At 32.7% G+C, this 19504-nt stretch overlaps 1 protein-coding gene across 18 annotated transcripts in view; it reads left to right on the top strand.

Annotated features, from left to right (window-relative positions):
- The window catches only part of LOC127704472 (titin homolog), a 125025-nt gene that overhangs the window by 88234 nt on the left and 17287 nt on the right, over positions 1-19504 (top strand). For all 18 annotated transcript variants that reach the window (XM_052208562.1, XM_052208559.1, XM_052208560.1 and 15 more), the window contains 3 exons: positions 8595-8625; positions 12114-12174; positions 17507-19285. In XM_052208562.1, coding sequence (XP_052064522.1) covers positions 8595-8625; positions 12114-12174; positions 17507-19285 — 1871 coding nt within the window. The remainder of the gene's footprint in view (positions 1-8594; positions 8626-12113; positions 12175-17506; positions 19286-19504) is intronic.

Genomic DNA, 19504 nt, shown 5'->3' with positions numbered 1-19504 from the left:
ATATATTATGGGAATGGACCAATCCAGGATTTTTGTGTGTGCAAATATCCAGTAATTTTGGAGCTAGTAAATTTTACACTTTGGGAATGTTGGGAATGTCTTCTTTGTATCTTCAACACTTTGTTTGGCATGATTCAGGGAAAAATCTCGTTGGTAATTATTCCTTTTTCAGGACTCTGAGGAGTGACTGAAACTAATTTTGGTTTTTGGAAAATTTTACTCATAAAATAAGAGAAACAAATTCTTCAGTTTTGTCTTGTGATTTCAAAGTCATCTGAGGGAAACTTAATCTAAACGACTTTAATGTCCTTAAATTATATCATAGGTGTCCTATTATAGTAGTTCAATTCTATGTTATTCAAATATATGTAAATATTATTTCTTACCTATGTTTAAATCTCGGAGCAGACGTTATGACAGAATAAGCATTTTAAGGTATACCTTTAAATACTATATCTATATAAATAGTAAAAAAAGCTGATTGTGATATTGTTGATAACTGTTAACTACGTTATTCATTGGGTATTTAGTTGGACCTGAGTAGTAAAATAGATTATCGTATTATTAAACGGACCGTTAGATTTGAAGTCAAAGGTCAATCATATTCTCTCGATGGTTATATTCATGAAAATGTTTTTGGACATGGTGCAGTGAGCATATCCGTCAATATCTGGGACACCAGCACCGGGAAGGCACCCTAAGATTATTTATTGGATTATTGATAGAAATGGCAGGTAAATAACTTGTTGTGTCTTGTTAACAGGTAAATTCACCTGTATAATTAACACCTAAGATCAAAATGATTGATACCTAATAATGAACAATGTTTACCACTTTTTTGTAATCTGTAGAAAAGGTTAAGAATGAAATTGCTCATTGCTTACCTAGCTTATCTTTTGAATAAAATGTACTCACAATTGCTGTATGAATGTGAAAGCAGGTTGACTTTCCGATTTTCAAAACTTGTTAAATTTAATTACCTGATTAGTTGCTTTGACACCTTTGTGATTTTAGATTAAAAATTTCTTTGTATATTCACATAAAGGAACTGGATTATCCTCTTTAATAGTGGTTTCAGAATGCAGGGGAGGATCCAGGAGTTTTGCAGTCTTCACGCTAAACCACAGGCCCAGCAGCCCAGTCTAGTAAAATTGCTCTCGGGCCTGTAATATCATATCTACAGGCCAACAGAATCTAAATAAAATTTTCCAAAAATTGAGCTCCGGGCCTGTAGATTTTAAAGTTCATCGTGAAGACTGGTTTTGAGGGGGGAGTGTAATTGCTAAAAATGGAATATACAGCACAGAGGGGATGCCAAAAATAATATATTTTCTGAACAAAAGGGGAGCATACACCATTTTAACCCCTGTTCTTGAATTTACCACTAGAAAAGAGTTCTGATGTATACTATGCACAGTTTGATTGGTTGAATTTTGGATGCTTAACATCTGCTTTAACATCTGAAGATGGGTGAAGGATTAATAAAGATACTATTTTGGCACCAGCAGACATGTTTAACCCAGCAACATTCTGTTTGTTACCGTCCCAAGTCAGGAGTCGGTAATTCAGTGGTTGTCATTTGCCTTTTAAAGCTTACTATGCTGTATGGTTGTTGCTCATTGTTGAAGACTGTACAGTGACCTGTAGTTGGTAAATTATATATCACGGTCTCTGGTGGAGAGTTGTCTCATTGGCAATCATATATGTATACAGATATTTACACGATTTGAAAATCACTCCCCATCTTCTTTAATAAAAGACTTAAATTGTCTGTCAAATTTTCAAAAGAAATATTTAGGCTTTAAGAACCCTATTTCCAACTATTGGTGGCTTCACCTTGAACGGAGTTAAGAATTCTATAAGCATTGACGGCTTGACCTTGCAAACAAGGAAGTGATTTAGAAATGCATGTAATCCACATATAAGATTGGATATATACATGATATAATCTCTGTCTTGAGAATGTTCTGAAGTGTGTAGATAAATAACTGTCAATTTAATTTCTTACCAGTATGTTACAGGTAGATATTAAACTGTGAATCAATTAAAGTTTACTAGCATGTAACATGCAGGTAATAGATCACACATTTTGTTTAAAGATAAGCCATGTTAATGTCAAAAGTTTTTTTGTTATTTGGAGAATTTTGAGTTGATGGCAGATCCCTTGTTTTGGCATATTGATAGAAATCTGTCCATTATGGATTTTTTTTTTTCGTGGGTACCTACTTTTTTTGTTGAATTTTTATTGATGGTTTTGACAATTTTTGGTATAAGTCTATAGAAAAGATAATTTATATTTGTGATTCACTTATTCCCATAAAATCCACGAATAAAATTTGATCCGCAGTATTCATTGATTTTAGAAGACTCTCTGTGTATGGTGAACTCTTTTGGTGAATTTTTGTTGTTTGGTTGCATGTTTTTTCATTGATGTATACCTGTTACCATGTGAAAGAAGTAAAACCATGTGGAATTAACATAAATAATGATTATAGACAGGGTTGAGGATAAAGATACATGAACAAATACCTAACAATTACAAGTTTAAGCACTTCCCTTCAGTGATATCGATCTCTTAATTGTTCATTTTATGATGAAAAACTATCCAATTTGACCTTAATATTTGTCTAGATTGGATTTTTGCTTAAGACAGCAAGGACCACATGCTTGGACCAACATTCTCTTAGTCTTCTAAACTTGTGGTGATATAGTGCTGTAGAAGTCTGTCTATTGTCGAAGACCATTTATCAACCTCTTAACCACCGAAGTCCTGAAAAATTGTGAATTTATATAGCAAACTGTCAATGATCTGTGTGCCTTCAGCACCAAATTTCATAAAGGCAACAAAAATAAGTGTGATAAAATTCACAGAAATGCTAGACTTTGTGTCCTTTTTTTTAAATTTTCAACAAGGTCTGGTTGTTTTGCACATATTTTTATATTAGGTAAAGATAACATAGAAATGTGTGTTGCATGACTCAGATAAATTTTTGATAAATAAGTTATTGAGTGTTAATATTGTGTGAAGATTAGATAATGACACAAATTTCATTGAATTCTATGATTGATTTAAAGCAGGCTAATGTACAGATTAATTAATACAATAAATTTAAGATTTATGAAAGAAATTTTTTTGACAAAGTACCATATCTCATGTTTGAATGAAATTTATATTGGCTTTAACCTGACCTCTTTACAAAGAAAAAAGTTGTCTTGAAAGTGCATGTAATATTTGCCACTGGACTTTAAGCAACACAAAAAAATCAGCAATCACCTCAAGGTGAACCTGTGATCAACATTTTAGAAATCTAATATTTTTTCTGAAATTTTCTCATTTCTTGGTTACATTGTTCTTGATTTGTATATATATTTTAACACTACCTTCCAGTGTCTTTTTGTTGAACAGTAATGTTCACAATAGTGTTTCAGATTATCTTATGCTTCGTTAAGATTTGCTTGTTTCTTCCACGTCATATTGTTCCACACAACCTTCTATTATTAAAGAATTAGAAAAAACATTGATAAGTCATGCTGAATAGGCTTGAAATATTTGACACTGGATGTTAGTAAAACAATAATTTATCAACCTTATTATCCTCTCTCATCTACAGAAAAACATTGAAAAGTCATGCTGAATATGCTTGAAATATTTGCGACTGGATGTTAGTAAAACAATAATGTATCAATCGTATTATTATCCTATACTTTCATCTATTATTTTGCTGAAGTCAGCTGATTTTGTATTCTTTAACCTGCAAAAGTATATCGTGATGTTTACACTTTACCGTGATTGATTTCATGTTTATCACTTGTACCTAGCTGTATGTAAATGTTTATTGAAGTTTCACTCTATTGAAAACTTATCAAGCAAAGGAAAACGTGAATGGATTGTGTTATTGGCATAAATAATGTATAGAAGTAAAATAAGGTGAAATTGAATTAGTTTTAAATAGTGTTATTTTTGAGAAGAAAGAGCATTGAGGTTAATCCTATCTCACTTGTGTTAGATTGGTATATTGGAATGATTTTAAAGCAAAAAAGAGTCTTCTTTTCATATATTTATATGCTTATCCAATATGTGTATTTTTAGATGTGTGACTGATATCTAGGTCAGTAAGACTTCAAGTTCAGTGAAAGATATATTCTTTATAGCTCTGTCTATTTTCAGTCTTCTCCAATGTTATCTTTTTTAATCAGAATATGGAGATGTGATATGATTGCTAATAAGACAACTATCCACCAAAAGCCAAATGACCTGGATGTAAGCAACTATAGGTCATCATAGGATCTTTAACAATGAGAAAAACACTTATGGTATAGTGAGCTAAAAAAGGTTCCCAAGATGACATGAAACAGTTCAAAAGAAAAAAAACAATGGCCTGATTTATGACAAAACAATTAAAGAAAAACAAATATGATAGTCAGACCAGCATCAAGAGTTGTCTTTCTTTGAGCAGGTTTTTTGTATAAATCTATATATTATTAAATGGTGTATTTTAGAATTATATTTTAGAAGAAACTTCTTCCTCCCAATTTTTGTTTTCTCTCAAAAATTTGAACATATCCCTCTGAAGGTCTTACTGACCATTCAGATGAAGAACAACAATAATAATAGTGGATATCCATTGTTTTTGGTTTGTCTTGTGTGTGTATAGTGATCGAGTGCTAATAATTGATACACCATATCCTTTCTTTTCTATACACTCAAAAATCTCCCTTCATCATATTTTATGGTTGTCATGTTTATAATTTGTGTTTAACTTACCTTACTAGTAAGGTAGGTCAAAAGACAATTCCAAATGACCTTGAACTTTATTGTATGCTCTGTTCCTATTTAATTGGTCTGTTCCAGGTAGATTTTGTACTGTTCACTGAAGATTTTTCATTCTAGCAGCATCCTGAATAAGATATATCTATAAACCAATTGATTTTAGTACATGACCTCAGTGCATGAACAGAAGTTTAACTTGACCTTGGGTGAACTTTTGACCTTTTCGAACTTTTTATGAATGGCTTTTGGACTTTTATATCACCTTATAATTCTACAATTTATGTTTCTTGTATACATATAAATTTACAACATACTTGACTGTCACATCTGTTGCCCAGAGTTAAAAAGAATTACCTCAAGCTGTTGTAACGATGCAGATATGTCAATTTTACCTAGCAGAAGGCTATCTTCCTTGAGAACAGTCCTGATCAATACTTTGACCTGGCAGAAGACTATCTTCCTTGAGAACAGTCCTGGTCAATGCTTATAGATTATATCCAACAAATATTTATTATTGATTAATTAAATATTTACTATTTGTCATCTTGATTGGAGAATTTGTTTTTAAACTGATAAAAATCTGCAGTTACAACAGATGCCTAGGAATATGTAGAAATTTGACCCTAGGGGGTCAGGGAGCGTGATTTTGTCCGGATTAGTGTCATTGATAAAACTGTCCTGTAGGGATACAGATTTGGATTATTTTTGCTTATGTTGTAACATAAATAATATATATTTGTTACTACAATTCAGATTTAGAAGTTCTGGAAAATATTGACATTATTTTTGCTGGCAGACTAAATATTTGCACATTTAAATATCCGTTTATTGGTTTGTGTGCTTAAACTGACTTTCGAAAAAGTTTTCATATACTTGTGGAGTATCTAACAGGGATTTTACGATTAAGAGGGATTAAATAGCAAAATAAACCTTTGTCTAATCTTGCTGTTCTTTAGCTTAAACAAGTCATTCGTTGAAGTGTTAATATTTCAAATGGAAGCTTTTTATTTAAATTGTAATTATGATTTTGTAATTCTTCATAATTAGTGAAAAAGAAATTGAAAAAAAATAGCATAGTTTTTCAAGTTCTTGACATTTAATTGGATTTAAGGATTACGCTTATAGTTTTTCTTATCCTTTTTCGAAATGAAAGATAATCACCATGAATTAGTCTGCTGAAGACAAGACGGGACATTTAACAAAAGAGAAATACTCTGATTGTTCTAATTTTTGCACTTGCAGTGTCAAAATTGTTATATGACAATTTAGATTTATGATAACAGTGGGGCTTTATTGACACAAGAAACTTTTTAAAAGACCAAAGTTAAAAGAATGTGGGACATGATAGTTTCGTGTACGTGGATTATTGTGTAGAATTATGCAGAACAAATCATGCAGGCTACAATAAAGAATGCTTCTTGGTACACAAGCTATTTGCAGCATTTTAAGGATAAGGATACCAAGTCATCAAAGTTGAATGTAACATTCGTTGACCTAGGCAAAGGTAGGGTTCACTTGAAAGTTTGTTCAATGGGCAGGTATAATTTTCAAGTTTGCATATTTTATCTTACGCCAAGATGTCTTTAGATGAAATTGGATACCCTGCATTCATCATGATTTTCAATAACATATATGGTAAAATTGCTGAAAGACCCACCCCCTCCTAAATTATTGAAAACTATCACTGTATTGACAATAATATCTGTGTGTAAACTAAATACACCCATTCAGGCTAACGCCCTCAATGTGTATTTAATACATAGACAGATAATATTTGCATTCTATCTTTTTTTCTTTTCTTGTTTCACTTTTCAAATTGAAGTTTTGGTATATATTGGGGGAACAAATGTTTGAACACTTGATTTAGAAGAAGCATATGGTTTTGATTTATTTACTTCCTTCTATGGGTAAATCTGTCAGAATTTGAAAATGCACAATTCCTAGAAATAGAAAGGAGTAAACTTGATTAATTTACATATTGCACAGCTAAAACTTCTCTCATAGAAATTAATGGGGAATATTTAGATTTAATATGAATAAAAGATGTTTGGTATGCCTAAATGTGACAGTTCCTTTTATGTGTAAATAGGCCAGAATGTAAAAATTGGTAATTCCTAGAAACTGCAAGTAGTGTCTTGATTAATTTTCACAGTTTAAACTCCTCTCAAAGTAACTTAGATGGATATTTAGATATATAAAAGATGTTTGGTATGCCTGAATGAGACAGCAACCAAACAAATTAAAAAATCAAGACATAATTAGAGGTCAAATTAAGGTAAAAAATTCAGTATTGCTTAGAACAACAGATAAATTTCTATACCATATATATGCAAATCTTTTAATCAACCAAAATCGGAAAAAGAAAGTATAATTGTAACAGATACTTTCAAAGATCTGTTTATAGACACCAACAAATAATTTTCCTAACATGCCTGTCTTTAAGAACCCGTGCAACAACTCTTTGAGGGGCACGTAGATGCACAGACTGTTGCAAGGTTAAATTTCTGTGCCTATCCAAAATTCCTCATTTTCTCATGATCATGCATGAAATATTTTCCACTGGATGTTAAGCAACCAACAATCAGGCAATCAAACCAAAAGTAATATGAATAAGTGTAACAGAAACTAGCAAAGATCTGTCAACACTGAAATGACCAAAAACGCTCAACATGCTTTTAAATTATATACCAAAAAACTCAAGTTCTTGATTAATGACTGGTACATGTATACACATATATATCCTGTAAATGGTTGTGTTAAAATACTTTTTAAGATATATATAAAGCCCCTCTCCCCTTTTCCCCTAATAAATGATAAATAAAGCTTCCGTCTGCCTTTATTAAAAATTTAAGCACATAATACAACTTTTTTAAAAGAAAATATTGCAAGAAATTTGAGATGAAATTACTCGTTAATAGTGTGAAACTAAGGTGTATTGCATTGTTTTTACCAGTTATAATTAACATATAACCATGATTAAGTACATCTGGTCACTAATTAACATGACCTAATCAGACAACAAATTAGTCTCAATACTGGCAATAGACTTGTTGCATAGCATTCAGAAAATGGGATTTCATCAGCATTTAGTGTATTTCCTTGACTGAATTTGATTTTGGAAATGTATGATTTGTAAAAATGTCTGGTTTCAAAGAAAACTGGTACCAGCATTATGTTGGACAATTGCATTCTGGGAGTAAATTTTGTGAAAAGGATTTGTGGAAATTTCAAAGTTCTGGTAGGTGCTCAAAACTTTGATTAAGTAAAGTTGATTCTCTGAATTTGATGTATCTTCTTTTGATTGTATAGTTCCATTCATCACCAGCAGTTGTATGATTTATTGATATTCTATTTTAAACCAAACATCTAAGCTTGATATAATCTCTATACCTTATATTGTTTTCTCATGGGTATCAACAGTTTCATTTTCAGTATTAAAGATGACTTAATAAATCTTACTGACTGAAAGTTAAAAATATAAACAGAATATTTTGAATGAAAATTTAATAACAATGAATAATGAGCACAATTTTAGGTTTGCACCATATTGTTTGCCAGCAAAAAAGAGGTACCTTTTCAACCCTATTGGGCTTGCTAGTGCATGATTATAAGGTATACATCTTTTTAAAAAAAAAATTGTTTGATTGATTGTTGTTTAAAACAAATGTCCAGTGGCAGATATGTCATGCAAATTTAGGACAAGATTTAAAAGTTTCTATTACAGTATGTCTCCAGAAAGAGTACAGAGATTATAAAAAGAGTGAATTTATGGCATTTTAAAATCATATTAAAAACTTAAATTTTGATATTTTTATACTTTCAGGAACTGGAGGCTCAGTTACTTCAAGTCAAAGGTAAATTTTAATGATCAATAAAGAAGATTGAGGGGAAGTGTCAATGAGTCAGTATCAGACCCAAAAACATGCAAAAAGCATCAGGATAACCATATGTAGTTTTCCAATTGCTATAATTTTTAATCCCCCACCGTAGGTTGACAAGGGCATTAAATGTTACCCTTGACTGTCCGTCCTTCCATCTATCCGTCCTTCTGTCTTTCTGTCTGTCCCATTTTCATTTGTTTGAAGCTTGAGCCTGGGAATTTGTGTCCTCAGACACATTCTTCTTTTATTATTTTCTTAGTCTTAATTATTTAATTTTTTTATGATACCATTTTCTGCTTGATCTTTATATGTTTCCACTTTTGTCACAAAGAGAGCATTTGTTTCAGCCATATTTTTTGCAAGTTTTCTCAGTTTTTCCTGTTGTCTGTCAGTGGTTCTTTATCATGCATTATTGTATGCATATGCCTCCACCAAAAAGACTGGCCGACATGATATAGCAAAAGTAACTGTAAGTGGCGTTAAACACCAACCAATAAAGAAAATTATTTTTGTCAGCTATGACTCCTCGAGTAAATTTAACCCTATAAGAATCATGCAGGCATTGTTGTATCATCTTGCATAACAAGAAAAGTAACAAGAGATTAAGAAAGTATACTAATTCAACCATTAACATGACAACATGACATAACTGTAGTTATGTTCTTTACCTACACGAAGATTGTTAGAATTAAACAGATTCCATGACTACATGTATACATGTAATCAATGACATTGTTTGAATTAAAAACCAACACGCTCCTAGTGACTGAGGCTTTTTAAAGCAGTGTCTGGGTAAATTTTATGGTGAACATTATTTTCTTAAATTGGGATGTTTTTAACTTATCTCTTTTGAACTTTTTGATATTGATTCTAGGCCTTTTATAGCTAATTGAACTGTATGTTCATTGTTGAAGGCAATATAAAAACTTGTTATTGAAGTTCTTTGGTTTTTATGACCCCGTCGTATCGAAGGGGGCATTAAGTTTTTATACTTGTCCCTCTGTACATCTGTCTGTCCATATGTCCTGAAATTGGTTTCCGTTCTTCAACTTTAGTTTGCCTCAACCAAATGTTATGAAACTTATACACAATGCTTATTACCACAAAACACAGATTCACTTTTACCTATTTAGAGTTATGCCCCTTTACAAAAATGGAAAATTGCTGAATTTTTCATTTCCGTTCTATAATTTAAGTTTACCACAACCAAATGTTATGAATCTTATACACAATGCCTATTACCACAAAACACAGATCAAGTTTGAATTTAGGTGGCGTCGCTTTTACTGTTCTAGAGTTATGCCCCCTTATAAATGGAAAAATTGCTGAATTTTTCGTTTACGTTCTCTCACTAAAGTTTGCCTCAACCAAATATTTTGAAACTTATACACCACAAAACTCAGATCAAGTATGAATTTGAGTAGCGTCACTTTTTCCGTTCTTGAGTTACTCATTTATAACGTTATATGAAAGCGGGGGCATCATCTGTGTCCCAAGGACATATTCCCCATTTATCAATGGATAATTGTCTCAATTGCAATCATACCACATTTCACTATTTTTATATAGATTCCTGTATGTATATCTTATCTCTGAAACCAAAAAATATGCCAGGCTTGACAGGAAATGTGTGTTTTTTTCAATGGAGCTTTTTTGTTTGTGCTCATCTACTGTTCAATATGGCCACCAAAAAATTTTTTTCTTAAAGGCAGCCATGCACCTCATGGGTGTAGAACTTTTTTTTATATATTGTGATCTAGTTGATTCAAAAAACAATTTACATTGATATTGTGATGAGTCATACCATATCAATATACTGCAAAAGCAAACACACCTTGCAAGAAGATAAAAAAACTTCAATGACATACATCACTGTCAATCTAAAACAAACCAATACTTTTCCTACATTAAGCTGAGAAACACCAGTTAAAACAGCTGAGATTTTTACCTTAGCTTTGACTATCACACCCACTTGATATAATCATGTGGGTACATGTAAGTTTATTTTCGTCGATACCAATTTTTAGTGGATTGAGGAAAAACAAATTTGTGGATATTTAGTTTTGAGGGTTTGCCAAAGTCTGTATACAATTCTTTCTAGACTGAATAATCTATCCCTTGTGTGATTATATTTGTCATTTCATATTTCCTTTTTATCATTTGGATTTTTTTTTTTGTCCACATGGACAAAAAAAAAAAAAAAAAAATCCAAATAATAAAAAGGAAATATGAAATGACAAATATAAACACACAAGAGACAGATTATTCAGCCTAAATTCTTCAGAAAATGTGTATTTCATGGATCATTTAAAATTGTGGTTAACCAATTTGCACCAAATCCACAAATAATGATAAGTTCATCCACAGTAACACAAAAATTAGATTTTTTTCTGTTATTGCACTTAATTAAACGATGACTTTGCAAACTTTATTGTATGTTCCTCATTAGAAAAAAAAAAGTTAAAAGTTCATGTAGTATCTGCACTTAAAGTTCCACAAGTGCAGAGTCAAAAACATACATGGTATTGCAATCATGCAACATTTTGTGCAGTCAGTTTGTCGAGACTGCATTTATCTTTATGATGAAGAGCCATTGATACAATGTAGTATATGTATAAAGCCTTCTTTATGATGCCAGCTATGTTTCAGTGTAGTACTTAATCATAATTTTAAAAAGTGTGGATTCATTATTACTAATGAGATTCAATTTTTTCAGGATTCTAAGCATATAGGTGAAGCATTAATTTTAAAACTCTTTCCAATTTCCAATAGGCTTCTATGCTGAAATATGTAAAAAAAAAAAAAAAAAAAAAAAAAATATCCACAATTATTCAGTTTTTCTTCAATCAATGAAATTTGGTAAAGACTGAAAAACATCTATCCACAGTTATGACATTATATAGTGTAAATCAAGAAAGTATTTTAGCATCATAGGCTCTTTGTCTGAAATTCAAAGTTTGTAACCAAAATCTTTTGTTTTTAGAAATAGCTTAAGGATTGAAATTTAAAGAGATAACTTTCTGTCAGTATTGCTGATAGGATTTAGAGGGGCACTAGCTTCCAGATTCATTCCCCCCCCCCCCCCCCCCCCCCCCCAAATGGTCTCAAACTTTCAAATTGGAGTTATGATATAGTCAAGGCTTATTTGAGAATTACAAAACTTCCAAATCATTAATAATATTCAATATTTACTACTATGATTTTATTTATTTTTGTGGGTACCAATTTTCATGGTATAAGGAAAACTTGCATTTTTGTGTATATTTTCCAAAGTCTGCATATATTCCTTTAGAACAATTATAATTCGTTGAACATTTGAATTTGTTCTTCCTCTGTACCGTCGATTCCACGAAAATTAGTATCCAACGAATAATAACTAATCCACAGTATATATAGTTATATATAGCTCAGGACACATCTATCTGTCCTTGTGTGTTACAAACATTACATTTATTTTACAGTGGTGTTCTAGAGAATGGATTTGATGAAGGTGCATTCAGAGAGACAGATAAAAATGAAGAGGTAAGGATAATGTAGAGACTTTGAACACCAAATCAAAGTATATTGAGGCGCTTTTTTTTAGCTCTTTCAACATAGAAAACATGATTAAGACTTTCCATAACCATGCACAGTGGTTTATTACTTTTTATACGCCCGTTTACGGGACGTATTATGGTATACCACTGTCCGTCGTCAACATGTCGGAGATTAACTCAAAAATGCTTTAACCAATTTGCATAAAACTTTGGTGAATTGTTTATATCTATTTACATGAGCTCCCTTTTTTTTTCATAAAATTTAGATTTTACGTATCCGAGTTGTGGGGTTTTATTCATTAAAAAAAGGGGGATTTTCCAGTTTTCGGACAATAAGTCAAGAATGCTTTCACCAACTTGCAAGAAATTGTGGTGAATTGTTTAGGTCTATTGACATGAGCTCCCTTTCCATTTTTATAAATTTTAGATTTTACGCTCCAAGTTACAGGGTTTTATTCATAAAAAAGGGGGGATTTTCCAGTTTTTGGACAAAAACTCGAAAATGCTTTCAGCAATTCTTATGAAACTTGAGTGAATTGTTTGTATGTATTGATGTAAGCTCCCTTTAGAATTTTATAAATTTTACATTTTACATTTCTGGGTTATGGGGTTTTATTCATTAAAAAAAGGGGTGATTTTCCAGTTTTTGGACAATAACTCAAAAATGCTGTCACCAATTCTCATGAAACTTTGGTGAATTGTTTATATCTATTGATGTATGCTCCCTTTTTATAGAACCGCAAAAAAAATTTTGGGATCGTATAATGGTATGATGTCGTCGTCTGTGTCGTCGTCCGAAGACACATTTGGTTTCCGGATAATTTCTTTTGTTTAAGTGAATGGATCTCTATGAAATTTTTCAAGAAGGTTCAATACCACAAAAGGAGGGTTGGGATTGATTGTGGGGATGGTGGTCCTAACCGTTTAGGAATTAGGGGCCCAAAAGGGGCCCAAAAGAAGTATTTTTCTAGTTTCAGGATAATAACTTGTGTATAAGTATCTTGATTGATCTGAAATTGTACCACAATGTTTAATACCACAAGTAGAAGGTTTGGATTCATTTTGGGGGTTATGGTGCCTACAGTTTAGGAATTAAGGGCCAAAAAGGGCCCAAAACAAGCACTTTTATAGTTTCCAGACAAAAACTTGTGTGTTAGTGTATGGATCTCTCTGACATTGTACCACAAGGTTTTATATCACAAAGGGAAGGCTGGGATTGAGTTAGGGGGTAATTGCTCCAAACGTAGGAATTAGGGGCCAAAAACAAGCATTTTTCTAGTTTCCAGACAATAACTTGTGTTTAAGTGTATGGATCTCTCTGAAATTGTACTACAAGGTTCCATACTACAAAGGAAAGGCTGGGATTGAGTTTGGGGGTAATTGCTCCAAGGGGGAATTCAAAAAGTTTGGGGAGGGGATTTTTTTCCAATTTTTTTAAGGGGTTCATATTTTTTTTTCAAAATTTTTCAAATTTCAAATTTTGAAAAGTTTCAAGAAGAAATCTGCAATTGCATAGTATTTCACAATAGATTTGTAAGATCTTTGACCACATTTATTTTGTGTCAGAAACCTATATTATGTCATAAACTTGATCACAATCCAAATTCAGACAGTATCAAGCTTGAATATTGTGTCCAAATTTACCCCAACTGTTCAGGGTTCGATCTCTGCGGTCGTATCAGGCTGCGCTCAGAGAAGCATTTTATTATTTTCATAAATTTCTAATATGACATTGAGAATTAATTGAACTTTATTTGTTTATAGTCTGACAACATATTTACTAAGTATTGTACAACAGCAAGAAATCTTTAATTGAATATAAATTCAATTCATATAACCAATTTCAAGTTCTTTGACTACATTTATTCAGAAACCTATAATATGTCAAATATTTGATACAATCCAAATTCAGACCTGAATCAAGCTTGAATATTGTGTCCATTTTTGCCCCAACTGTTCAGGGTTGGACCTCTGCGGGCGTATCTAGCTGCGCTCAGCGAAGCAGTTTATTGCCCTATGCTGACTGAGACACATAGTTATATCCATTCTTGTGATTCCATCCATCCATTTCCAAGATGCTTAGACTTTGTGTATCAAGTTTTGATTTTGTGTTTCTATCAAGTTTACACACTTCTTGTACAAACATTCCTAAGCAATTCCACTGGGCATGTAAAACAATAAAGAATGTTTGCAGTTATCTCCCTTGTTGACCTTAGTGCTTCTCTTCTCTTCCATTGATAAATAATGAAAATGCAGTAATGAGGATTTTCTGATTGTGTGGGATACCATAATAAAAATCTACTGATTATATTACTGATTTAATTAAAGCTACATAGTATCATTAGTTGATAATACACAAGTTCCATTCTTTAGATAAGGACTGAAAGAAAAGTTCTAATGTCAGCAAAAAATTTCAATGAATAAGAAACGATATGGTGTATAAATTTGTGACACAATATCCCTCCCTATATGCAATTCACCTAAACAAAAACAAAGGATGAGTTCTTTTATTGTTGTTTATCGTGTGACCTTCAACACAGAGAAAAAATTCACAATTGTCTTGCACAGGTTTGGTGGCAGGATTCTTTGAATTTATGGGGCCTCTGTGACTGAGTGGTCTAAGTAAGTTCATTTACTGTATCACTATCCTGTCAATAATGAGGTTGTGATTTCGAACACCACACATGGCAGGTGCGTTCAACTACAATCTTAATTGACTAGAATTGTCAGTTTTCCTGCAGAAGGTAGTGGTTCTCTCCATGCACTCTGCCTTCCTCCACCAATCAAAATTGACATCCACGATATAGCCATTAGTGCTGAAGGTGGCATTTAACACCTTAATCTTTGCTAGATGTTAATCATGTTTCAACAATATAAAGATGTAGTATGATTGCCTATGAAACAACTATCTACTAGAGACCAAATGATTTAGATGTAAGGCACTTTAGGTCGCTATAAGACCTTCAACAATGAGCAAAACCCATACCGTATAAGAAATGTATTAAGACTGTTCCAAGAATATGCTCATCAGGAAAGGAATAATACAGAGAGGCCGTGGCTTGTAATGAAATATTGCAGAACTTATCTAGTGGTCACCATTGTCACAGAAATGTATTGAGCAGCTCCTGAATTCAATCTTTTTCAAACAGACATTAAGGTTATTGAGAATCAGGTTTTACATAGGTGAAACCTATTCTTTTAGATTTGAATAATTCATATGACTAAGCTTTGATTTCCAATATTATTTTTCTGACTACAGTTTATCGGTCCCTATGGATACCACTGTGTGGGGTATCATACTTAGATGATGATATGGTAATTTTCTATATGTGCTAAACACAAGGCCAAAAATAAAAATCTATTTGTGTCCTCTGTTCCTTTTTTCTGATCCTTGTACTTCAAATTAAATAAAAAAAGGTGAATTTGCTTTATATACTTGAATGGTTAAGTTTTACTATAAAAAAGGTATAGATAGACTTTCTTATCAACTTTCTTTAAAAAAAAAAGTCTTTTATTTTATCAAAATCTTCAGAAAAGTACTGCTATTGAATTATTGTCTTCCTGTACTGTAATTTTCTCATCTAACTTATATTTTACATTATCTATAATTCTGTGTTGATTGTTTATCAAGATAGCGATCGGTTAGCTTAGCAACCTAAACTCTAAAGTTAATTACCAGTCAAGGTATTCAACGATCATCGATTAAAATTTATTTTTTTCTTGATTGTAAGTTGTAGGTTCTTAATAAATGTAAAAAATAGACATGTAGAACTAAGTTTAGTATATATTCATGCATTGGTTCAATAATTTTCATAACTCTATAATAACTAGGAACTCTTTTCGTAGGACTTTAAAGGGTCTTTTTCACAGGTATTCAGTCAACTCACATATATTTTAGTGTGGCCTTACAGAAAGATTTTTTATACGACCGCAAAAATTAAAAATTTTTTGGTCGTATATTGGTATCACGTTGGCGTCGTCGTCGTCAGCGTCGTCCGAAGACAGATGGTTTCCGGATAATAACTTTAGTATAAGTAAATAGAAATCAATAAAATTTTAACACAAGGTTTATAACCACTAAAGGAAGGTTGGGATTGATTTTGGGGGTTATGGTCCCAACTATTTAGGAATTAGGGGCCAAAAAAGGGCCCAAATAAGCATTTTTGTAGTTTCCAGACAATAACTTGTGTTAAAGTGTATGAATCTCTCTGAAATTATACCACAAGTTTCCATACTACAAAGGGATGGTTAGGATTGACTTTGGGGGGTTATGGCTAAAACCATTTAGGAATTAGGGGCAAAAAAAGGGAAAAACAAGGGCTTTTCTGGTTAAAGGACAATTGAGACAATTTAAAAGCAGTGTAAGGGAGGTAATCAAAATCAAAATCCAAATCAATTTAAATAACAATGTTTGATTACCTCCCTTACACTGCTTGTAAATTATGTATTAAGAAATGATGATTGTCTGAGATATTTACCATAACTTGATTGAAAGAATTATTTTTTGGAATAAGGGAAAGGGGGGAGGTGAAAAAAATTGGAGGGGGACAATTTTTCTCATTTCAGATTTCAGAAATTAAAAGAAAATTTCTTCAAATATTTTTTTTTTGGGGTTAATATTCAACAGCATAGTGTATTGCACAAACGCAAAAAAATTGAATATAAATTCAAATCATATAACCAATTTGAAGTTCTTTGACTACAGTTGTTCTGTGTCAGAAACCTATTGTGTGTCAAAAATTTAATTACAATCCAAATTCAGACCTGTATCAAGAATGAATATTGTGTCCATTTTGGCCCCAACTTTTCAGGGTTGGACATCTGTGGTCGTATACAGCTGCACTCAGCGAAGCATTGTATTTTTTTTAGTACTTATTTCATTAAAAATTTAGACAATCCTACTTTTGCAATCCGTAACCTCTGTTCAGCAGTGGAACTGATGAACTAGTTTTAATTATGTTAGCGAATTATGAATAAGTTGATACTTGTGGTCATATAATTCAGTGGGCAGATTGTCTAGAAAAACATAGGGCCATAAGTTCAGTCTGAATTTAAAATTACGGAAAATTCAGAAATTATTGCCAGGTTTTTATTAATACCAATAATGTGATTAGGCGAGTAACGCAATAATAAGAACTTGCATTTTGATATCTTTTATGTATATCTGTATGTAGATTTTCCTGAAATTGCAACAATTAAACTCAAATTTTAGTCCATTCTTCAAAATTCGAAATAATTAATGCATGCAATAATATCTGAATTTACAATTTATGATATTAGAGGAAAAAGGTTCAGAAAATTTTTGTTTATCTTTACAGATCAGTTTCGATCAGATGTCTTCAATTAGGAATAAATTAGAATCAAACCAATCTGATGAAATTATTAGAGAAAGGAAGAAATCAGTCCATGAGGAAATAGCCGATGCCGAAGGTGGGGAATATGAAAACGAACCAGTCAGAAATCCAGACGTGGTACGGGAAAGTGACAAAGATATTGGAGCCGAATTACCAGAAGTTGGATCTGCTCAGAATATATTGCAAAAATTTAAACAGATTGAGACTACAACTAAATCATACAAGAGGGAGTCTACCCCACCTGAGACTAGAGTTGCAGGAAAAGTTGAATATGTAAGCGAACCAAAAAAAGGAATTGAAATTGAACCACAGAAAGTAGAGGGAGGTGTTTTCGAGAATCAACCTGTGATGGAGGAAGGTGTGGTTCACTCATATGATGCCCAAGAAGAGGCCCTACCTGAAAAGGGATATGCAAAAAATATATTGGAAAGGTTTAAACAGATTGGAACTCAATCAGGGGAGTCAAATCAACAGAGACGGGAACTGACACCAGATCGTAACACTAAATATGAATACGTTAGTGAGCCTCGATCTGTCATGGAAAAATACGAAGGAAAAATGGAGTCTGGTATTTTTGAGAGCCAACCCCAAGAGGATCTCCCAGATATTATTCGTTCAGGCATGCAGAGTGAAGAAGCTTTACCTGAAAAAGGAACAGCAAAAAATTTAGCATCCCACTTCAAAGAGATTAGTGATAAAGCAGGAACACCACATGTGTCAGAAAGGAAAAGGGAGTTAACTCCAGATAAAACTGGAAAAGTGGAATATGTCAGTGAACCAAGATCAGTTCTTCCCCAATACGAAGGAAAATCTGAAAGTGGAATTTTTGAGAGTCGTCCTGAAGACAAAGAAGAAATTGTTAAATCTGATATGCAAGTGGAAGAGATTTTGCCAGAAAAGGGCGCAGCCAGAAATATTGCTGCCAAATTTCGTGAAATAGAATCATCTAAGACGCCTTCACCATCTTCTACCCCTAAACCCAGATATAAAGAAGTAACCCCACCAAGGGATGATGTTGATGGTAGAACAGTAGCAGGAGTTCTAGAGAGTACACCAACACAGCGTGGTGATATAGTCAAAGGCTCAGACGGGATGGAATTTAAGGAAGAGGAGCTACCGGAGCGTGGTATGGCTAAAAACCTTGCTAGTAAATTTAAACAGTATGGAAAAATACAAACTTCTCCTGCTACTAGGGGGAAGAAAGAATTTACACCACCTCCAGATAAAGGAGGTGTATTTGAAAATACTCCAACGCCATCTTTACAAGTTGAGGTCAGGCAAGCTGAGAGCGGCATTCTAGAAAGCACTCCAAAACTAAGAGACGATGTCTCTCGAGAAGGTGAAGCATCTGCCGGAGATGTTGAATTCCCAGAAGAAGGCTATGCTAGGAATATGGTTTCTAAATGGAAACAGCTCGAAACGAATAGTGGAAAAAATACGCCATCGCCAAAACACAAAGAATTCACTCCACCAAGAGATTTCCCAATGTCTCCAAAATCCCCCGCTGGTATTAATAGTAGTGTGCAGCCTGGTGACTTACCTGGGCAATATCAGGAGCAAGGAAGGCCAAGTGTGTTTGAAAGTCATCCAACTCATTTATATGGTGTGGCAAGAGAAGGAGAAAGTGATGCCCCTGAGAGTATGCCGGAAAAAGATGCAGCCAAATCTATGGTAGAGAAGTTTAAAGCTATTCAAGAGCAAGCCAAGAAAGCAGGAGCAACTCCTAAACCAGTATCAAGAAAGGTAAGTCAACATTATTGGCAATGAAACAGTAGTATGGGATTTTCTGTAGAAAGTTTATCACATTGTTTAATTAAACATGCAGTTTCTTGATAGAGGTATGAATAGGGAATTTTTTTACAAAATATTTAGATACCACTCAATCATATGTCAGAAGCTTTCTTGATAGAAATCTAAATGTTCTTTGAATGTTTTCGTTCTATTCATAAATGTAATAAACTT

This window comes from Mytilus californianus, unplaced genomic scaffold, assembly GCF_021869535.1.
Source record: "Mytilus californianus isolate M0D057914Y unplaced genomic scaffold, xbMytCali1.0.p SCAF_6, whole genome shotgun sequence".
Classification (NCBI taxonomy): Eukaryota; Metazoa; Mollusca; class Bivalvia; order Mytilida; family Mytilidae; genus Mytilus; species Mytilus californianus.
This window is presented reverse-complemented; position numbering and strand designations above follow the sequence as displayed.